The 23,056-nt window shown below is 54.6% G+C and overlaps 1 protein-coding gene across 1 annotated transcript in view; it reads right to left on the reverse strand.

Moving 5' to 3' along the window:
• Positions 1–5,830: 5,830 nt before the first annotated feature.
• The window catches only part of CNTFR (ciliary neurotrophic factor receptor), a 38,608-nt gene continuing 21,382 nt past the window's right edge, over positions 5,831–23,056 (reverse strand). Inside the window, exons 3-9 of the mRNA XM_087823197.1 lie at positions 22,499–22,583; positions 18,106–18,339; positions 11,502–11,619; positions 11,160–11,326; positions 9,897–10,060; positions 6,372–6,552; positions 5,831–5,977 (exon numbers count right to left, since the gene is read on the reverse strand). Coding sequence (XP_087679323.1) covers positions 5,922–5,977; positions 6,372–6,552; positions 9,897–10,060; positions 11,160–11,326; positions 11,502–11,619; positions 18,106–18,339; positions 22,499–22,583 — 1,005 coding nt within the window. The 3' untranslated portion in view covers positions 5,831–5,921. The remainder of the gene's footprint in view (positions 5,978–6,371; positions 6,553–9,896; positions 10,061–11,159; positions 11,327–11,501; positions 11,620–18,105; positions 18,340–22,498; positions 22,584–23,056) is intronic.

The following is a 23,056-nucleotide window of genomic DNA, read 5'->3' on the forward strand; positions in this document are numbered from 1 at the left end:
TCTGGAAAATACCAAGCCGTGGCAGCTCTTCTTGCCTCTCCTGGGGGTCTCTTGAAGGAACATAGGGGCTTCTACTTATGAAGGTTTTTGTCCATATTTTTCCTAAGTCTACTTCCTCACTGAATGGTCCACTTCCCTCAGATTACAGCATAATAGTGAGAATTCTCGGTGTTTTGTTGACTCGCCTTTTCTCAATGCTACTTTTGGGCATGGGGTGAGGAAACATACCACTCACTCATTGAACCAGAATCTTCTGTTATGTTCCTTGGCTATCACATTTTTTAAAATCCTCACCCGAGGATATGTTTAGACAGAGGAAGGGAGAGAGAAACATCGAACCCAAAACCCAGGTATGTGCCCTGACTGGGAATCAAACTCATAGCCTTTTGGTGGATGGGACAAGGCTCCAACCAACTGAGGCACCTGGCCAGGACTGGCTATCACATTTTTAAGGTTTATAAAACAAATTTCCTTGTTTGGGTGGACTCGAGTTTGTAGCAACATTTTTTGTTTTGTTTTGTTTGGCCTTTGTTCATTTTGTTGGTGGGGAGTAGGGTGGGGCGGGTGATTCTGTGCCGGCTTCACTTTGCTGTTCTAATCCAAAGATCCCTAGTCTTGCATGGTCCGCACGTCTCCCCTCAGACCCTCTATGGGCAAGACCTTAGCAGCTCCCAGTCCCAAGCCCCTTCAAGTCCCTGGGGTGAGAGAGGCCCACAGCACTAGGCCTCAGCACATAGTGGGTGTTCAGTCCATGGTAAAGAGGGAATAAGCAGGGAGTGTTTCATGAAGGCAGCCTCAGAGGGATCTCAAATGCTTCACAGAAGAGCATCTGGGACAGGCACAGCAGGAACCTACGTGTGGAAGTAGGAGAGGTAGAAACAATAGGGGAACAAGGCGGGAGGCGGTTCAGCTGGAGGAGAGCCAGCTGAAGGGAGCAGGAGAGACGCTGGAGAGGAAAGAAGGCAGGGCCTAGGCATGCAAACTGGCCTGGGGGCTGCCCCTAGGTGTGAGCAAAGCACTTAGCTCTGGCGTCTGGACTCTCAGGGAATACTGTGGTGGGCGGGGGCAGGGGCAGGCACAGGCAAAGGCACAGGTAAGGAAGCCTGGATTCTCTCTCTCCTCCCCATCTCTGTCCCTCCCAGGGAACCTTCTCTGACTGCCCTACTCCCACTGCCTCCCTGTCCTGGTGCCCCAAGGTGCTCCTGCTCTCTTCCATAGCACAGGTAAGGCCTTGGCCATGACCACACTAGGTACACTCTCCATCACAGGCTACACATTAACACACCACAGATGTGCCCCTGGTCACCTAGTCACTCAAAAATACAATTACATGGTTGTATCCCATCACCACACACTAGCACATGATGGTGCAGAGGCACACGCTACTGCAGGCATACTTTGCACACTGTCTGGCTCCTGCTGTGGGGCCTTTGCCTCTGATTCTCCCGAGAGCTTGCCCTGCCCCCTGGTGGACAGTCCCCAAGCCACTGCCCTTCTGGAAGGACCCTAACTATCCACCCCCTTCTGGGTCTGATTCCTGCCCCAAGAAGCTTCTACCCTTGAATAGCCTCTTCCCTCCGACTGGCATTCAGACCAGGCTTCCTTGAATCTACTCGCACATAGGTCCTCCTCCTCCATCAGACTGGTGCTGTCAGGCAAGGCCTTCTCAATTAGGGTGACCAACTATCCCGGCTTGCTTGGGATTGAGGGGTTTCCTAAGATTTGAGATACTCAGTGTTAAAACGGAGAAAAATCCCAAACAAGCTAAGATGAGTTGGTGATCCTATCCTCAGACCCATGTGCCTTCAGAGTAGTCTCTCCTCAGACTGGAACCTTCAGACTCTCTCTAGATTGGCCTACCCCCTCAGACTGGCCCTCCCAAACAATATCGCTTCAGCAGCATGTCCCAGACCAGCCTCCCTTCAGAGTAATCATGTCACACAGGCCATCTCAGACACACTCACCTTCAAATTAGCCTTCCTCATCAGAGTGCCCCTGTCAGACAAGGTCCCCTCCAGCCTCTTTCCTCAGACTGGCTCTATCAGATCCCCCCCTCAGATCTTCCCCCCTCTGCCCTCCTCCAGAAGACGGAATGGTGTGAAGATTATACCCCAACTCTTTCTATCCCCAGGGCTTTAGCCCAGCACCCCCAGACAGGTGCTACGATGTGAGGGTCAGGTTCAGTAGCTCTGGGCTGTGGGCAGAGTGAACAGTGGGCCTCAAAACATAGACACGCAGGTGCAGGGTGCAGAGCTGGGGATCGGAGCCAAACATTCCTTTCTCTCCATGTGAGAATGAACTTCCTCAGAGTCCTAGCCTAGGGAGTTAATGAGCTCACCAGCTCTGGGGTGTTCTCAGGGCCGGAGGCTACTCAGGAGGGATTCCTGCTTAGTGTCTCCTGACCACCTTCCTCTCTCCTGGCTGGCTGCTGGAAGGCAGATGTGGAATTTGTGTGCACAGATAGACGCCTGCCCAGGAGCAGGAATGAAGGGCAGGCAGGTGGCCGAGAGGGGGCAGCAGAAGCCAGGACAGTCCCCGGCTGAGGCCAGAGAGGCATAGCGGCCACCGGCTGGGGTCTGGACCAGCACAGGAACACACAGAGGGAGGCAAAGAGAGGGAAGGACTGACAGAATTGGAAGAGACACAGAGAGACAGAGATGGAGATGGACACAGAGACAGAGACAGGGAGAAAGGTAGAAAAAGGGAAGACTGAGTGACAGGAGAAACAGAGAGGCAACAACAGGGATGGAGACAGAGAAAGAGATGTCTAGAGACAAAGAGGGCAGCTGAGATAGAAGATGGAGACATAAAGAGACAGAGATGGGATAGAGACATAAGGATAGAAACACAAGAATGGGGATGGAGACAAAGACAGGCAGAGATAGGAATGGGAGAGACAGAGAAGAGATGGGAATGGCGTCAGCAAGAAGATAAGGGCAGAGACAAATTAATGTTATAGGAATGGGGCACAGAGGGGGATCTCTATCCCCAGAGCACCTTGGGGAAAGAAAGAGAACTAGTGAGTTGAGAGGCTGGGCTGCTATGCACATTGGGCCTGGGATCCAACCCTCCCCCAGAAGCCCCCCTCAGCAGTGTTTTAACTCTGGATTCTGACTTAGCTCCAAAAAATGATGTCTGTACCTATCCCCAGCTCCCCAGAACCACCATAGGAAATAATGGATGTGAAGGAAGAGCACTCAGAGGCAGCAGATAGCAGTCAAGTCCCTCCACGGCAAGTCCCTCTGTGAGGTCAAGGGCCAGGACCCCCAAGGAGGGATGACTCTAGGCCCAGGCCCAGTCTGGTTAGAGGTATGACACTACCCTTCCAGCCACCTTGAGGCTTGGGAAGGGGCAGGGTCTCTCTCTCGGGGTTGGGGGCAGGGAGATGCCCCAGTCCTCCTTTCCATCAGCCTCCAAGGCTCCAGCAGTCTCCCTCTCCTCCTCCTCCTCCTCCCCAGGCCCCACATAATTGCTTTCCCATGTTGCTAATGGAGGCCAGATTGCTGATGCCCAAGCCCTGGGTGGGCGGCTGGTGGGTCAGGGTTGACCAAGGCTCTCAAGGCAGGAAGGTAGCAAAGACCAGAGACCCCGTAACTTTGCCCTCCCACCCCACCCCAAGGACAGGGAAGGGGGAGGCTCAGACCCATCCCAGGAAGGCAATGTCCTTGGCAAGAGTTGGTGGTCCCTGTTCCCTCCACAACTACTGGACCTGCAGGCTCACGCCCAAGCCACACCTCACAGGGACCAGATAGGCAGGCAAAACCGGGGGTCCAGGGTACAGAGGCAGGTTCATAGCTACTTATCAGATGTCCACCCTGGAAGCTTCCTCCTGTGAACAAGGAGCCATGTGCTCCCATAGCTGGGGCCATTCCGCTTGAAAAGCCACAGGCCTGTCTCCCCTTACATCAGGCCTTTGTTTTCCATGGGGTCTACCACTTGGAACACCCCTCTCCTTTAGTCCTGGCTGGTAGGAGAGCCAGCCACCTTCACTCTGAGCCCCTCACCCGGCCCCAAGTCCTGTCCAGGCCTGACTCATCAGTGCTGAGGACTGTGACTCCTCTTCCCAGAGCCTGATCCCAGGCAGGCCTGGTGAGACCAGGAAGGAATGTCTGAGGGAAAGGATTTGAACTGGGGGGGGGGGGGGGGTGTATATGTGGAGTTGCAGTGTCAGTACCTGTTGTGGGAGTGTGTGCCCAGGTTCAGTGTGCACATGGCCTTGACTCTACTTCTCTTTTCTTGTTCTAGTCACTCAGAGAAAAGCCATGCCTAGCTCCCCAGATTGGGGCTCTAGTCTAACACTTTGCCCCCACCCCCAGCCAGAGGTCCCTATCAACTTGGCCCCAGCCCCAGGCATTCTCAGCTAAGGGTTCACAGTGAGGTGGCTTCTACAAGTAGGGCTAGACCTGAATAGGCCTGTGGCAGCCAGCGGCCCCTCCTCTGAGGAGAAATCAAAGGGATGTGGAGTACCAGTTTTGGAACTAGAAGGGTGTGGGCAGGGAATAGAGATGGATTAGGCACCCTGTAAAACCAAAGCCGATTGTCCCAGGCTCACACTGAGTCCTAACTGTAATCTAACCCCGGGGTAAGCCACATTTCCAGTCCTGAAGCACAGGACTGACCCCTAGTCACATTCCAAGTGGCCGCCTTCGTCTGCCCATGCCCAGGATGCCCTGTATTCTGAGCCCTGTGGCCTGGCTGAGCCCCAGGCCTGACCTGCTAGAACTTCTGGACTGTGTCTCCTAGATGGCAGAGAGACAACCGCACCCCTGCCCCAAGGATGAAGTCTTGCCTCCTCACCTTGCATCTCTGCCCCAGTGGGTCAGACTCATGGAGGGCAGCTCCAGAGATGACCCTTGACAGACTTCTGCCTTGCCAGGACCCAGAAGCCTCCAGGACTGACTGGATACCATATGGTACTGCCTCTCGGAACCCCTCATTCCCCACAAGTCTGCCCCTGACCTCCAGGGGGCCTTACCCTCCAGAGAAGCAGTCTCTCTCCAACTATCATTTCTTCCTCCTCCAGGCCTGAAAGAGGAGGGTTCCTTGGAAGAGGAATACCTTCCCAAAGCAGGTCTGTTCCAAGGACTCATGAAATGGTGACGTTTAATGAGAACCCCCCCACTCCCCACCCCTGTATATACATCTATAAAAAATTCAAATACAGCAAGTTACCATTGAGTCAGACTAGGAGGGACTGACAGGGCATTAAATACTGTGGGGTCGGAGAAGGGGAAGGGGAGGTTGTACAAAACAGGAGCAGAGGTGGGGGACTGAAAAGTATGGGCGCTGGGGGGAGGGGGATGGCTGGGCCCCCCCAGTGTCAGGAGCTTATAATCTGATGGTGGCAACAGAGACCCTGGGACAGACAGGAGGCTGGGGCAGGAGGAGAAATTGTGGATGTGAGGGGCTCGCCTCAGGCCCCCCAAGGGCTCCTGGGAGTCGCTGGCATTGGAGGGTCCAGCCCAAGGGGGCAGGGTCTGGGTGAGGTGGTCTTTGGTGGGTGGGTTAGCTGCGTGGTCCTCCTCCCCTGAGGGAGGGTGGAGGGCCGGTGGGGTGTGGTGGGGCTAGGGGGCGGCAGGCCCGGGCCCGCCGGGGTCTCTACAAATTGTGTCTGAAAAGAATGCAGAAGGTCCTCCTGCCCGTGTGCAAAATAGAAACGGGTCTGCGGGCTCAGCTCCGGCCTCCTGCTCCTCTGCAGGTGCGCTGGCATGTCCTCATGGGATGCCGGGCTCTAGGGAGACAGGGCAGGGGGCTGTGAGGGATGAGGGTGGGATGGGCTCCCCTCTGCTGCCCAGCCTCACTTGACTTACCAGATCAGGAGACTGTTGGCGCTGGCAGCAGCGGCAGCCAGGGCCAAAGTGACAGGGACACTGATCAAGAAGGGTGCTGAGGGTCTTCCGCCGCTGCCCAGCTCCCCAGGGTCACAGATCTTCGTGGTGGGCGGGGGTGCCAGTGAGCTGGTGGTGCTGGTCGTGGTCTCTGGGGAACATGGGGGAAAACTCAGGGCAGGGCCAGGGCTGGAGTACCATCCAGATCTGGGGGTTCACGAGGAGCACTGTTCTACTTCCTATATCACCGCAGTGCTGCCTCCCGATCGGACAGCCCCTGCCTCCTCTCTCAAATATGCCCTGCCTCCCCCATCAGGCAGATCCTGTTTCCCCAAGACTCAGAGACGATCCCTCCACCCAATGGCCTCTACCAAGAATGTCCAGACAGCAAGAACCAGGAACAGCAGGAGCTGGACAGACAAATGGGAGTGTGGCGACCCCGGGGGCAGAGGGTCCAAGTGCCAGGAGAAGTTGGAGGGAGCAGGATAAAATCAGGCAACAGTGCAGGCTGACTGAGAGCACAGTGGGTGGGGGCAGGCTCACCAGGAGCCTGTGCCTCTGTGGTGAGGTGTCGCGGCTCCTCAGTCCAGGGTGTGGCATGGGCGGCCACGCTCCAGTCGCTCCATGTCCCAATCTCATTGTCCTTGGCCGCCACCTGGATGATGTACTCCTTCCCAGCATAGGCATCCGTGATGGTGTGTGCTGTGCCATCGGACAGCTCCACCTGCAGCCAGACCACAGGGGTGGGGGGTGGGAGGTGGGAAGGACCCCTGGGAGTAAGGAGAGTGAGGCACCCCCAGAGGAGGTGAGAACACTTCTGGGGAGAGTAGAGTGAAGACACCCTTAGAGGGAAAGAAAACTTCCCTGGGGGAGTGAGGGGATGTTGAGACTATTCCTGCGGGAAAGTAAAGACATCTCAGGGAGGAGACCCCCCAAGTGGGGGGAAGATGGTCCTGAAGGAGAGGAAGAAAATCTTTAGGGTGATTGGAAACACCCCTAGGGGTGAATAAGGAGAACTTTGCTCAGTGTTTGGACTCTGCTGTCATCCCAGCTCTGTCACAGTCTTCAGCCTGAGACCTGACCTCAGTCCCAGCCTGGAGGTGAGAAAGGATGGTGGCCCTCTCCCATCAGGTAGCAGTTTAGAGGGAAGGTTACAAACACAAATATGGAGCTAGGCTGCTTGAGTCCAAATTTTTAGCTCCATTCCCTACCAGCTAGGTGACCAACTTACTTCCACAAGCCTTGCGGTCCTCATCTGTAAAAAGGTGTTAACGATCTATCTCTCAGGGTTGTAATAAGGACTCACGCACATGGTAAGCACCAGACTTCACTCAGCTCTGTCATCATGAGTTCCAGTTCAGAGCCTGGGTTCCTGTGTGCCCAGTGCACCCACCAGCCTGGCCCCATCTGGGCCTCCCCCACAAGAAGGCCTCAGTATGGTTATGGCCCTACCTGAGGCAGAAAAGGGTGGGGAGCAGCTCCCAGGGTGGCAGGACAGCAGAACAGCTGCTCCATTTCCTCCTTGAGGCATCACCACCCCACCCCCGCCCAGCGGCCTTATCGTGCTGGTCTCCCCCATACTCCAGGCTGGCCTGCCTGTCCAGCGCCCCTCCCAGGCCCAGGCTGGGCTCTGGTTCATCTCAGCGGCACCCGCCGCCTCATTAAGCCGCCTCATAAACAGGGGCAGCCGGTGGGGGCGGAGGAGGAGGGGGCTGCTCTGGGCCACGTCTGGCCTCAGGGCTTTTTTGGTCCCAGTTCCAATCTTCCCCTGCCCCCCCCACCCCAGAAAACTGGGGTCTGGACTACCCGACTTAAAAGGCTGTGAGTACATGTATGCGTGTGTATGTGTATTTGTGTGTGTGCAACTCAGTCCAAGTGCAGTTGGAAGCCCCTCCAGTTCCCTCTGAGTCTGTGACCCTGAGGCAGGAGACACTGGTAAAGGTCAGGGTCAGGGTGAGAGCTGCTTTGGGCCCAGACCTGAGTTTAGTAAGCTCTACTCCCAGCCCTGGAAGAACGGTGGGCCCCACAGTCCCTCTTCTCCTAGAGCTGGGCTCCAGTTCCATCTCTGATCCCCCAGTCCCCTTTTGTTCTGCAAAGACTCCCTCTGGCTGAGTAGCCTGAGCTCCTTCAGCTCCTTCTCCCTTGTAACAGGATTCGGCCCCAGGCCCCTCCTTTGATGATCTCTCAGACCTCCACATCTGTCTTTCCCCAAAGGGAAAGAGCTATAGGGAGCAGATCAAATTACCATTTCCTTGGTGGGCTTATGGTGGGCACCATACTTCTAGGAATATGTCCCAGAAGCCCAATGCCCTCTGGCAGCCACATCTCCTAGGCCTGGGCCCTTCTTGCTAGGTTGTCACTAATCCCTTAATCCACCTCCTTAAGAGAATGGATCCTCAATTGGCAGGAATTCCCTAGTCGCTGGCTTTGGCCTCACCCCTGAGTCCTCCATCCAGTCTCCTGGCCTCCCTGTTGAGCTAGGGCCAGAGCAGAAGACACTGGGAAGGGAAACCCAAGTTGGGTCCTAGTATTTGCCTCCCCCTTGTTCATGGGAAGATAGCCCCTACCAGGCTTCATGGTGCCCATTCTTGCGCAATTCCTGGCCTATATCTCTCATTTCCTCCTGAAAATCCAAGTGATCATTTTTCTCTGCTTTCCCCTCTGCACCCCCCGCCCCCAATTATACACCTGCCTCTCTCTAAGATCAAAAATTGAGGAGAGCAGATTCTGTTCAGAGCAAAACTCAAGTTCAAAAGAGCCATAAATCTGGCCAACCGCAATGCCAATGAGACATGGAACAGAGCTAGCACATGCCACAGGCCACACATATTCTTACTACAGAGCCCCACATATTTTACTCTGCCTACCTTAGTGTGGGGGTCAGCTATGCCCATGGTGCAGGCAAGTGCATGGTTTTGCCATGTTAGTCACATTCATGTATGGAGCGTGGTTCCTCCTGGGGACCACGTGTGTGTGTGCATGTTCCCGTGTGTGTGGTGGGCAGTATGCCAGGTCCACTGTAAGGCGTGTGCGCCGCAACGCGCGCAGGGCTGCTGCCTGTAGCTCGTTAGCCGGGGAGGGGGGCTTGTGAAACTAGACTCTGGTTATTAGCAATGCATTAGGCTCGGGCAGCTGGCCAGGCGGGAGGGACTCCGGACTCTGTCAGGGAACATGTGAGCGTGTGAGCAGACTTCGTGGGGGCCAGGCCTACAACCCGGACAGGCATCCTGGAATCGAATTACGCACTTTAAAGGCTAGCTGGGAGGGGTGCATGCGGAGATGGGGCTGGAGCCTGGTAGATGTGGTGGGGGTACAAGCTGACCCCCAGATGGCAGCCTGAGTTGCCCCATGAAGCACCCTCCCTCCTAGCCCCATTCCTAGCCCACAGACCTCATGGGCCAAGCACAGCACCCATAACCCTATGTACCCAGGGCTCTCAAGGAGGGAGAACATCAAGTATGCCCCAAACCCCCGTCTGCTCCCCAGAGCTCTCTGTCATAGCTTGATTAATATCCCAGACCACAGCTTGACCCACACTGTCCATTGTCCATTGCTTAGTTCCCAGCCCAGGCCACCTTCTGACCCATAACCTTAAGCTGATCCCTAAGTTAGAGCTGACTTTGGAGCCCTGACACTAGTCATGGCCTGAACTCACACCCTGAGCCAAACTTGACTCCATTGCCTAATTCTGACGCCTTGAGCCCATCTGTGAGTCCTTGAGGACAGGACTGTCCTGGCCCTTGGGTCCAGCACAGGCCCAGAGACTGGGCCAAAGTATAAGAGGGAGATTCCTAATCAGGGCTAAGAAGGAGAAGTAAGGAAACTGCCTGCCCTGCTTGCCATCTCCCTCCATTTCTCTCCACAACCCCAGGGAGTCACAAAGACAGATGTGTACCCATCTAATGAACCCCTAAGCACCTTAGATCAGGACACCTCCCTCAGCTCCATCCACCTAGTGACTTCTCCCCTCAGAAAGCCTCCCTGACTGCCCTCAGGCTTCAGACTGGAACAGCTACCAGTAGGGATACAGATACTCAGGGCCTGGGCAGGGTAGGATAGGGCACTCACATGCTGCCACTGGTCCAGGATAAGGGGTCGGTAGCGCAGAAAGAACTTGAGAGGAAAGGAGTCAGGGTCGGGCCAGGTTGAGGGAGTCTGCCATGTCACCTCTAGCCGGCGAGGGTTGCTGGGCACCGGCCGGGCTACCACGTTTTCTGGAGGATCAGGCTTCACTGTTTGGGAGACATAGCTTCATTACCACACTGATCTCTGGGAACACCACCACTTCGTCAACCCAGCCACCATGTCCACCATCTCACATTGCCAACCACTGTCGTCATAATGATGGTTGCGATCCCTCTTCTCTGTTGTCAGTCTGGCAACCACCATTAACAATCATTTCATTACTTTCATCTCTCACATTCCTGTCATCACCAATGACTGTCATTATAGTCACTGCCACTAGCTCATGATATCAACATCCCATCCTCCCAATCCCATCCTCATGATGACCAGTGTCCAGTTACCAAGCCTGTATGATGTCTCTACCATCATCCCCACCGTCACCTGGAACAACCCTCCTGCACCAAGATCATACACCAAGATTCCCCCCAAGCCTGGCTTTTCACTTCAACTTTTCTATTTCCAAACTGAGACATGCCTCCCTTAGTAGAGTCTGGGTTTGAAGCTGCTCTATGGTCAAGGTTAAAAGACTGTCCACAGGTGTTGCAGATCTGGGTTGGAGGTAGGCTAAGGATATGATGGGAGCATATAAGGGCCCAACTCATGTAGAAACAGTCAGTCTGCCTGGGGACCCAGCCATGGGGTGGGGAGGCAAGCAGAGGGTCTGGCTGGGTCTGGGTAGCAGTAAGGGAAGGCAAGGGGACTGGCTGGGATGGAGCAGAGATAGGCAGAGGGTCTGGCTGGGCTGGGGGCTGGGGGAGCGCAGTATCTGTCCCACTCCTGTCTCCTGTTCTGACACCTCATTCATCACAGGCCGTAAGGAAGCTATTAGTGTGTGTGGGGGGGAGGCTGCAGCTGCACAAGGTTCTGGCCCAGCCTGCCCCCCTCCCCCTCCTGTATGCTGTGGGAGCCAGAGAGATGATGGGAAGAGCTGCTGGAGAGGTCTCTCAGCCCTGCAGGTAAAGGACACGCACTCAAATGTTCACAGGTGTATACATGCCATGCATATGTGTACACGTGTATATACATACCACATATACCTGTGCACACATGTGAACATCCCACCAATGCTAATATACACCTCTGGCACATACCTACTTACATATTCCCACTGAAATGAGCAGCAGGGACTCCCCGCTTCCCACATACCAATGGTGAACTCGTCGAAGGTGATAGCTGTGGCGTTGTGGCCCAGGGCATTGCTGACACTTATTGAGACCTTGTACTTGATGGTGGAGAACAGGTGCATGTAGCGGATGTGGCAGCGGTTCTTGAGGGCTGGGTCCTTCTCACAGACCATAATTTTGGAGCCGTGCCTGGGGAGGGGCCCAGGCACTGTTACCAACATCAAGGGTCAGGTGGGGCAGAGGTTGGGGGAAGGTCAAGCCAACGGCTGGGCTAGGGTCTGGACTGTGGGCACAGGGTGGGGGGAGGGCCGGGGGAGAGGTCAGAGGTCAGGATTGGAACTGGGTTACAGGAGTGTCTACTCACATCACAGTCACATTGAAGGTGTTGGGGATGTAGGTGGGGGCAGGCAGATGCCAGCTGCAGTAGAAGCCCTTGGGGTAAGTGTTGGAGCGGCAGCTGAGCACGGGCTCCCGTGGTGGCACTGGGGGTGAAGAAAGCATGGTCAGGGCATTCTTGGAGCCCCCAGTCCCCTGCACTAGTAAGGGGACAGGTGGGCCCCAGAACCCCAGCTCTCCCCCTCCAACCCATCAGCAATGCCAGAGGTTGGGGGGGGACTGTCAGCGAGGGTCTGAGGCTTCCCAGGCCACAGAGAGCCAGATGTTTAATTAAAGAAAAACAAGGGCTGTAAGGAGAGGGAGCCCCACCCCCCCCACCTGCTCAATGGAGGCGGGAACTGTGGGGAGCAGGGGACTGTGGGCCTCAGCTCATCAATCACAGGACAGAGGCGATGTCTGGGGGAATCAGCCCAGCCCCACATCTCCTGCCACGCTGTGTCCATTCCCAAACTGTGCAACAGAGGCCGAAGGGAGTCTGGCTGCTGGGATGATCAGGGTGCACTCCCTGGAGAAGAGACACCTCAGGCTTCCCTTCAGTAGAGAATGAGAAACATGAGGACAGGCCTGGGTGTCCCACAGCAAAAACAGCACTGGGTGGCTGCTCATGTTTGTATTTGTATGTGTCAGCACGCATGGGTATATATGTTACACACGTATGTGACATGAAAGGGTGACCCATGATGGGATGTAGGTACATGTGTAGGAGCATCTATGTGCATGGCTGCCAGATCACGTGCTCATATATGATTGCATGTGTGTGCATATGCCTATTGAGAGGAAGCTGCTATTCCCTTGGTGTGTACCTCATCCCAGCCCTAGCCCTGGCTTCTCTATCACAGACCCTTTACGAAGCCCTTTACATGGTCAGCTGCTGTCTTCAAAATGGGGAGGCCCAGAGAAGGAGAGGGACCTGCCTGGGGTTACAAAGCAAGTCAAAGCTGGGACTATACCCAAGGATGGGAATACCACCTACATGACCACACAAATACACTTGGGAAGTCTTTTCTGCTGTCTAACCACACACACTCTAGATGCCAGGAGCACTTAGTCCAGCTGTCCCACCCTCAGGCACTGGGTAAGGAGTGAGGACAGCCGGCTCAGGTTCCTGGAAGGAGGCAGCTTCTGTGATCTGACCCAGGCAAGGAATGTCCTCAGTGGCTCCAGGGACACTGACACCTCCCTCCCGTGACCCCCTCTCCACCTCCCCACCCCCTGCCTGACAGGTGGACAGGAAATAGGAGGGGGCAGTTCAATAAGCCAGGGACAGTGAAGGGGAGTGCACGTCTATGCTTGCTGAGTGGCCATAGTGACACATGGGAAACTGTGGGTTTTCATCCACAGTGTGCATGTGACTGTGAGTGACTCTGTGAGATTGTGTGTATGTACAGATCCACTATGTTCAAGTATGGACGTATGTATTTGGGCTGAACCCCTAAGATCCCATCTGGCTTTGCAACAGGAGAGATGAGGGGTTCAGAGAGGCATCAGGGAAGCCTGGGTGTAGCAGATGGAGTGGGCAATGCTGTGGGCAGAGGCAGCTGCATGCCCCAGGCCTGCAATGGACGGCCAGAGCCCAGCTAAGCCCCCACAAGGGGCAACTTTCATGCTGCTCACCGCTGTTTGCCTCCCCTGGGAAACCTTCCTGGCCCGGTGTCCATCTTGTGTCTGCTCCATGTTCATACTGCGTGCCTCTCGTATCCCTTCCCTATCTGCCCAGGGGCACAGAGGTGTGGGGGTGGGGTGGGGGGCGGCCAAGGACACAGGAAGTGCCTTGTGGGGGCCTGTGGGCCAGGCCAGAGTTGGCAGCCACCCCAGGAGGAAAGGACATTCTGAGGTCGGCTAAAAAGCTTCCACTCCTCCCTTCTGCCACCACCCTCCCTTACCCCCAGCTTCAAAGGAGAAGGGCGCTGGGGGTGGGGGTGGGGTGGGGATTGAAGCCTGCAGAGTCAGCTCCCTGCTGCCTGGGACTCTTGGGAGGGCAGAGAGGGCCATGGCACTAGACTCACAGGCCCCCTCCCCCGGCCAGCCTCCCCAATGACCAGCCTCCTCCATTCCTCAGACTGTTCCTCCCCCCTCAAACCAGTGCCCCCTCAAACGTCCCCCTCAAACAAGTTTCCCTCTCTAACTGGGCAGGTCATTGAGGGCTAGGGGGCCAGGCAGGGCTTTGTCTGTCATCTGGCTACTCCTGCCTGGCCCTGGGCCCTGAGTAGGGAAGGGCTTGGGTTTCCTGACAGGGACCAGGTTTCTCAGAGGGAAAAGGAGGAAAGAAAAACAAAGAAAAGGAAGAAAAGGAGTGACTTGCTGCAGCTGGAGCCCAGCTGAGGGGCCGGGTGGGCGGAGGTGGGGGTGCTGTGAGAGACCAAGTGTGAGGTTGTGGGACAGCATGCGATCAGGAGGCCTGTTGCGAGTGTGCTGCGAGTCAGGGGAGAAGCAGTTTTTTCAAAGACAGTGCAATTGTGAGGCTGTGTGTGTAACTCTGAGAGGCTTTGTGTGTGTGACTGAGACTCTGTGATTGGCTGTGTGTGACTGAACGACTGTGTGTGTGTCTCAGCGAGAGGCTGTTTGAGTTTGAGACTGCCTGTATGCGTAAGGCTGTGCGGCCCAGGCACTCTGCGAGAGCACGTGTAAGTGCGCCACTATGTCTGAAACAGTGACAGCAAGACTATATACCTGAGACCCTATATGTAAGATGGAGTTTAAGCCTGAATGTATTTTTCAAACTGGGTGGGGAAGGTGCCCAGAATTCCAAGTGTGTTCCCGTGTATGAGCTGAACACTGTGTGAGAGCACGTTAGAAAGAGCTCACATGCATACATATCATAGTATCACTCGGGGCATGAGGAAGTGTTCTTGATGCCCAGGCATCCTGAGTTGCCTCTTGTGGGGACTCCTGAGATGTCCAAAGGATGCTGTGAGCCAGTGGCAGGGTGTCCCTGGGTCCCATGCAGGGCAGTGTGTACATGTGCATGTGTGCGTGTGCATGTGTGCGTGTGCCCTCGCTGGCCCAGGCTTTGTTTGTTTTCCTCCTAATTGGCTTGTGTTTCCATGTCCAGCCCACCAAACCGCATGTTTTTCCTCTCATCTCGCCAGCCCGCCTGGGCTGGAGCCCCCGGCACGCACGAGGCCTGCCCGCCGGCCCAAAGAGGAGGGAGGGGCAGGCAGCCCACACTCCTGGCCAGGCCAGATTGGGCTGGGCTGGGCAGGGCAGGACCCTTCCAGCTCCAGCCCTGCCCAGGCCCCACCCACACTCCTCCTCCTGCCTGGCATTCAAGGGCCATGGCCTGTCCCAACCTTATCTAGTGGCATCCCTTGACATACCTCAACTTCTGGACTCCCAAATGCCCCCTCCTCCCTCCCACAGGCTGCTCTTTCCTTCCCAGCCAAACAAGGCTGAGGGCAAAGTAGTGCTAAACCAGGGGGTCTGGAGCTCCCATCCTGACCGATCAAATACAAATTTTAAAAAACTGGATAAGGAACTGTCCAATTTATTTTTTATTTTTAATTTTTTTTAATCCTCACCCAAGGATATTTTTTTCATTACTTTTCAGAGAGAGTGGAAGGGAGGGGAAGGGGGGGGGAGAGAGAGAGAGAGAGAGAGAGGGAGAGAGGGAGAGAGAGAGAGAGAGAAACAATGATATGGGAGAGTCACATCAATTGGCTGCCTCCCGCTCAATGCCGACTGGGGCCAAGGATTGAGCCTGTAGCTGAGGTATGTATCCTTGGTCAGAAAAGAACCTGGGACCATTCAGCCTGTGGGCCACACTCTAACCACTGAGCCATACCAGCTAGGGCTGTCCAATTTAAAGTTAGTAGATTAATCTCTGATTTGTTTTAGCTTAAAATCAGAATGACACTGCATTAGCAGTGTCTAGTAAAAAAAGACTATTAAAGGTTAGAACCTTGTGATCTTATTTCCTAACTGGGGGGTGCTTCATCATCCTGGGCAGGGGCTCCTCAGAGCTGTTTCTGAGTATCCACCTGAGGGCAGGAAGATGAATCAAGAGAAAGCAATTCAGGGATCAGTCTGATTAAGAGGACTTTCAACAGAATATTTTTATGATCAGGTTCCCTTGGAAATCGTATATATTTAGGATAAATATTAAATAATTTTTGTTTTGAATGACCCACAAATCAGGGGAACTTTGTCCTGTTCTCCGAGTGCTGGCAAGAAGGATAATTTGACATCGAGTGTTTCCAAACCCAGTCTCTTGTTACTAATATAAAGTGACTGAGACAATCATGATTAATGTCCCCTGTTACTCTGACCAGCTCTTTAGAAGGAAAGAAGACAATGAGAGATAAATACCTGTTACTAATGCTACAGCCAATTCATGGCCAGCTCTCCTCTGACAGGCAGGGCTGGGGAGTGGTCAGTACTATATATAAAAGGTCTGGGCTCTGGTCACAACAGGGCAGTTGTGGGCATATCCTGTGTGTACAGACTATAGTAATTACTTCTAGACCCAATTCCCCTCAAAGAAGATCAAGTCATTGGGAATGGGGCCCAGGGTCACCAAGGCCCAGCCATTACTGCCAACCTTGTCCATCCTGAAGACTTATGGGAATCAAACTGAGAAGTCAGGAGTGTAAGTGACAGTGCCAAGGTGGCATCATCCTTCTTCCATGGCACTCAGTATATGCACCCCCCACCCAACCCTCCTCAACCCCCAGTAAGGTAGGGAGGCCGGGGGAGGGGGTGAGTGGAGGTGGGGGAAAGCTGAGTCCTCTGCTCCCGGTGGGTCAAGGGAGACTCCTGTAGGCTGGTCCTACATGTCTAGACCTGGCCAACAGGGGTCACTCCACCCTTGGCTTGCAACTAAGTTGTTTGGTTAGGAAAGCGATCTCTAAAGTTTAAACATATTCAAACAAAGGCTTTTCTGTGGGGAAAGGAACATTCCCACCAAAACATATTTGCACCTCTCCTCTAGCCCTGAGGACCCTGAGCAACCCTTCAATCTAACATTTCCCATGGTTTTCCATACCAATCTCCTGGCAGTGGGGTAAGGGCCTGCTCCCAGGACCCTCAAGCATCTTCTCCCCTCAGTAGCTGCCAGGGAAAGTAAAGAAACCATCTTCAAGCAGTGGGGTGCAGAGAAGCTTGAATCTTTGGCTCAAGGAGAAAAATAAAACTGTTTTCTGAGTACTTATTCTGTCAGTGGGAGCCTCTGGCTGGGATCCGGATGCTGACCCTCATCAACACTGATAACCTCATCCTTCTAAGTTCTCCAAACTCTTCTGCCAAATCCCACTCACCTGGGCTTCCCTCTACCTTCCTATTGGCTCCTCTCTTTGTGGCTCATTTCTCTCCATCAACCCCTTATACAATGATGGTCTTCGGGGCTCATTATGGGTCCTCTTCTCTCCACATCCCACAGTCTCTCCCTGGGCCATCTCATCCCTCCCATGGCCTTAATGTTGACAACTCTCCAAATTCCCATCTCCAGCACAGACCTCTCCCCTGAACCCCAGACCCTTAGATTGACTACCTACCAGCCATCAATTCCTGGATGTCACTCAAAGACCCCAACAAATGTGTCTATAGCAGATATGGATGGTGCCATAGATCCCTCACCCATACATGCTGCTGCTTCTGCAGTTATATGCCTAAGAGCTTTCTTTGGCCACCAAAGCCTGCATTGCCTGCTGAGGCACCAGGCCAAAAGTGCTGGAGAATTAACAACATCCCTGCCCCCACCCCAGGAGAATCCCCCAACCAAGGATGGGCAGGAGTGGTATATAAACACCCAAGCTCCCTCACCCCTCTGGCAGGAGACCTCTGAGGTGCATGTTCTGCCTGGGATGCCAAGATTCCCCCAGTGGATTAAGCTCCAGGAGCCCAGACTTAATGGCTGATAACTCTTAACTTCCTATCATTTTCCCATTCCCCTACGGTGTTTCTGTCACCTGCCAAACTACTTATATGTGAATTCTCATCTTGGGATCTGAGTCTAGGGAAACCCAAAAGACACTGTCCAAATGGAACATACTAACCTCTTCAGTAGACCCTCATACTGTGTCTCTGTTGTAGTGAATGATACCGCCAGCTGTCTTGACTCCTCTTGCTCTTTACTCTCCTGTCCTCCCCACCTCTAATCCTTCTTTTCTGAGCCTTCCCAAGTTCCCTTACCTATACCTACATAACCACAGATCCCATTTTCCTCCATAAGGCCCTCATGGCCATCCCCTGAGAGCACACAGTGGAATGTGACTACTCCCACTCTGAGCTGTGACCCTGGATTACTCCCCACCAGGCCCCAGATGGGCCATGACCTTGCCAGCCCTCCTCTACCCATCTTGTCATAGGAACAGGATTTCAGGATCTCAAAGACCTCTAGGGTTGGAGGGGAGATACATGTACAAAATACCCAGGGGTCTGGACTCAGTGGGCAAGACTTGGCTCAGAGGTCGGAAGAGCAGGCCGAGATGGAATCAGAGGGCAAAGGTAAGGGTGCAACAGCCTTCCTCCCTCCACCAACAGAAAAGGGACTTGATCTAGGCCAAGGGTCTGGGTCTCACTGACAACCCCTTTGAGTGAAGTAGGGGATCGAATGAGGGGTTGGAAGCAACACTTACAGCCCACATGTAGAATGACTTGGTGGTGCAGGTGCCAGGAGTCACGATGGAAGCAGGCGTAGAGGCCACTGTGGCCCAGTTCCAGGCCACGGAGCACGAGCTGAGAGCCATTGAGCAGGTCAGGGGTCAGGTCTGTCCCGTTTACCCGCCACGTCACAGCTGCATCCCAGTTGGCTGTCCCACATGGCAAAGTCACGTCTGAGCCCAGGCGCTCGTACTGCACGTGGGGTGCCTCTGTGGGGATGGGGAGGGCACAGAGCAAAAGTCACAGGTCACAGCTGTGCCCAGCAATCCCAGGTGAGTGTGCAAGGATGAGAGCCTGTGAATGTGCACAAGTGAGGAGTCCAGGTCAAGACACTCTGTCTGACCTGGGGAGATGAGGAGAGTGCAAAATGTCCCCATGACTGTGCAAGTGTACAGGTATGTGAGTGCCTCCAAAACTGTGTGTGTGTGAATGGGTGATCTTTTCTGTGTGTGTGTGTGGGGGGGAGGTGATTGTGTAGAGTGCTGGGAGGTATTTAGAACTCAGTGAAAATCTAGTTCACCTCCAGTCCCTAGGTCCTTTAAAAAGTTTTCCTGACCCCCATGACCCTAACCCTCTTACCACCAACAGGCCCAGCCCCAGTCACTGACATCTGCTACCCAGGCAAGCTGGAGCTGAGGGGCCCCATTCCTGGACTCCTTTCTCTGTCTTTCCCCATCTGTTTCTCTTCCCCATCCTTATCTCTCTCTGTCCTGCCTTTCTCTCTCTCTCTCCCACTCTGGCCCCCCTGACAAGCCCCACCTCCCCACCCCCAACCAGCAATCCAGGGCTTGGGCAGCAGCAGGAGAAGGGAGAATGGGCTGGGTGGAGGACTGGAGCCCTAGGGAACTCCTGGCAGCTGTCAACTTCATGAGGCAGGAACTGCTTGGATTGGGGGTGGGGGAGTGCTGGGACTGAGGGAGCTCTCTGACCATTCCTCTCCTGCCCCCAGGAGGGGCCTGTCTGAGCCAAAAGCAAACCCCAGCCCTGGCCTCGGCAACCCAGGCGTGATGGACGGAGCCCAGGAGACTGGAGTGGAAGGGTGGGAGGGAGCACCTGTCGAGAGGCAGCGTTAGGTGGGGGAGGCATGTGGGACAGAGAAAGTCCCAGACACCCATCTACGGACACCAGCAGAGAAACAGGCATGAAGAGCCAGGAGATGCAAATCTACTCTCTGCATCCTGCCCCCCAAGTATGGAAGGACAGATGCTTCCCGGGTCCCAGCCAGATCTGAGGAGTGAGGGTAGGAGGGGAAGAGTGAGGGGGAGGGGCCTGGGTGGGGGGCTGCGGGATCCCTCGTTAACACTCGCTCAAGTCTCCCCTCAGAGAGGTACCCCACTGAGTTAGGAAATTTTCAGAGGCAGTTCCTGTTAACGAGCCAATTAAGTTGGGCCAGTGGCCTCTTAATTAGACTTGTTAACACCACTAGGACGGCAGGGGGTAGGGATCCCCCTATGTCACCAGCCACCCCCTTGCCTCCATCGCCGCCCCCTCCCCAGTACTGCTTTTCTCTGTGCTGCTGGAACATCTGTCCCTGTTTGTTGCCTCTGTTGGCTCCGTGTGCTGGGGTCTCTCCGTATCTCCAGGTCTCTCCCCCGCTGCCTGTCTCTGTCTTGCCCCTCTCTGAGCCTCCCTGTCCCTGTCAGAGGAGAGGAAAGCAGGAAACCCAGCCAGCCCTGACCATTCATCTGTGGGGCCTGGGACCAGCCGAACAGAGGATGAACGGGGCGGAAGGGCGGCGGCTGGGGGCCTTGGAGGCCACAGCTGTGAGGCTGGACCAGAGACTGAATGGGGGCCTCCCCCTGACCAGAGGCCCAGTGTCCAAAGCTCAAGCCATAGAGCCCCCCCAATCCACCAGCCCTAGCCATTGAGCCCCCCTCCATCCTCCCTTCCAAAAACCTGGAGCTTCCAGGAAACATGCCAAGCCCCTCTCTCTGCACCCCACCCCCCAGCAGAGGCTCTGCGTCCAGCTGCCTGAGGAGGAGGCTGAAAACTGACCGATGGGGAGGGGGTGTGGCCATCATGGTCCCAGCAGCAACACATCAACACTGACCAACAGCAGCTCAGAACTAACATGGACCCAGGATGGTCCTTTAATCCTGGGGGGCAGGTACAGTCACAAGATGAGGAAACAGCGACCCAACAGCATAACAAATATAATAGCAGCGGGATAACACTTCACAGAGGACATGGAAACACAACCCAAGGACAATGACAAACCAAAGATGTAAGGGCAGGACAGGAATGAAAAAACAACAGCACAATGACAGAAGACAACCACAGGCCACAAGACAGAGGAAGAGGGAGCAACATGACATGACAATCACACAGTGTCACACTGCTACAATAACACAACAATGGCAATGCACACAGCCAAGCAACAGCTCCAAAGATGGCAGTGATTTAATGCTTTGTCTCTGGACAGCTCTCCTCCCACCCCATGGGTGTCCCTACTGATATGCTGTCCATTTCAGAAATTAAATCAAGCAGCAGGGGAAGGATGAGGATCTTGGCCCTGATGCGGTGACAAATGCTCCAAAGGAATCAGCTGTGAAAAGGTTGTTAGAAGCCAGGATGAGAGACAGAGACAGGATGAGGTCATGGACACAGAAAACACAGAGGGACAGAGCTGAGGGCTCCCTCACACCTGCGCACACAGACTCACATGGGGGCCACATGCCGGAAACAGTCCCCCCGGGTGTCCTAAGCAACTTCACATCGCCACACACACAGGTTGAGGACAATCACCACAAAGAAGGACACACAGGACAACAGTCCACAAGGTCACAGCCACACAGGGACACTGTCCCACTTCAGAGATGGTAACACCTGATACAAGATCACATGCATGCATAGGAAGGGCCCTGTCACCCAGAGGCACAGTTATATATGGGGATATGGTCTCATACACGGGGAGACAGTTTAACAGGGGCACAAACACACAGACAGAAACAGAAACTATCACACATGGGGTACAGTCTCAACCACAAGGACACGGTTCCACAAAGGGCATGGTCACACACAGAGAGACAATATCACACCGAGGCACAGCCCACAAGGATGCAACCACACAGAGAAACAGAAACAGCGAGGGACATGGTCTCACCCATACAAGAACACTGCACAAGGACAGTCTCACACAGTCGCAGAGATATGGCCTTGGTCACACGTGGTTCTGCTTAACACACAGGGCAGGGACCAGGCCAAAGCTAGAGACCACTGCAGGCCTCTGCAAGTCAGGTCTGCACAGGAGCCAGGGCAGGCTAACTGCAGACGGGAGGTCGATGGGCTGGCCTAGAAGTGGTTCCTTTGGTCCCTGACTATTGGGGAGCAGCCCTGGGGCAGGCCAGGCTCTCTGGGTCTCAGTGTTGGACATACAAGGAAGAGGCCACAGTAGCCTCTACCTATTGCCTTCCTTGAACCCACAGCCTTGAGGGTGGCAGAGCTCAGTCTTCAGGGTCTGCTCCATGCCTGGGCCTCAGAGATGCCCCCACCTTCTCTGCCTCTACTCAAGCCAGCTGAGGTGAGGGCAGGTGGTGCAGAACACATCCAAAAGGGGAGTTCCCTACACTTGGAGCCTTGTTTGAAGAGTTTCAAGGTCAGCCCCTGTATTGATGTGGCTGAGGTGCTGCCTCAAATGCAATGGAAGGGCTGGTGGTCAAGTTAAGAGGGCACCTGTTTCCCAGCAGGGGTGCAGCTCCTTGCGCTGTAGGCTAAGGGGAGAACTCAGCCCTCACTGGACATTGGTAGGGGGAGGGCAGGAGGCTGCTAATTTCACTGCCTGAGTAATACCTGCCTCCTATAGCCATTCCATTCCAGCTGACTAACTGACCAATGCCCTCCCTTAGTGCCAGCCCTCTCCCACTTGCCACCCTGCCCATTCCCCCATCTTGTCCTCAGTCTACCATCTCTGCCCCCATATTCCCTCCAGGATAAGGGAAAGCATTCTTGCCCACTGCCTCTCTCAGTGCCACCCACTGCACACCCCCAAAGACCCTAAGAGACCCCATTTCACCAGATAATGTACAGGGGCCCTGGCCCTAGCTGCCCCCAACTCCCATCCCACCTGTCTATACCCTACATCCATCCTAGTGGGAAGAGGGACAGATCATCTAAAGCCAGAGATACCATCAGCATGAGATCACCCAGGAGGGACTGAAGGACCATGCCTATGAGACAACATCAGTGGGTCACCCTGCATATCAGTCATATAACTCATGTCCTTCTGGGTGCTCATGGATGATTATGCCCAGAATGTGCCAGTGTGTGGCTCTCAGGTGAGTGCATACAGCTATGCCAAGGAAGGTTCATCCTCAGCTCTGGGAGAGGGTGGGCAGGGAATGCTTCCCCCCCCCCCCCCCCAGCACTCACCCTGAGGACTGTGTCTCTGGGCGTAGACAACGGCAGTAGCGGCAGCAAGCACAGCACAGCAGGCCCATGGGACAGGAACGGCCATCTGTTGGGAGAAATGGGGTAGTGGGGGAAGGGGCAGCATCAGCCCAGGCAGGAACCTCCTAGGGAGCCCCCCTACTTCTCAGGCAAGACTGGGAAATCCCAGCCCTAGGGCCAGGCACCTTGACCCCAAATGCCCTTCTTAATGGGGCTCAGGATCCTCTTTCAAGCAATAGAAAACAACATTATTGGCATCTGTAGGCGAAGGTTTGCTAAGACGGTAGAAAGCAACCTACAGTGGTTTATTGCTCAATAAGGCTGCTGGCTGCAGGATGTAGCCAACCGCGGATGAGTTATAGAACACTGGTAATGTTAGGACCATTTTTCTTAAAAAAAAAAACACAGAAAAAATTTACTGGTGAGGTTGGCTAATTAGCCATAAACATCACAGAATGAAAGGGTAATGTTTTAACTTAGTTGGAGGTCTATACTTCTCCAAATTGCCTTGAATGGAAGGTCCCTTGCTGTGCTCCTGGG

This window comes from Miniopterus natalensis, chromosome 12 (genome assembly GCF_054644295.1).
Source record: "Miniopterus natalensis isolate mMinNat1 chromosome 12, mMinNat1.hap1, whole genome shotgun sequence".
NCBI classification, from domain to species: domain Eukaryota; kingdom Metazoa; phylum Chordata; class Mammalia; order Chiroptera; family Miniopteridae; genus Miniopterus; species Miniopterus natalensis.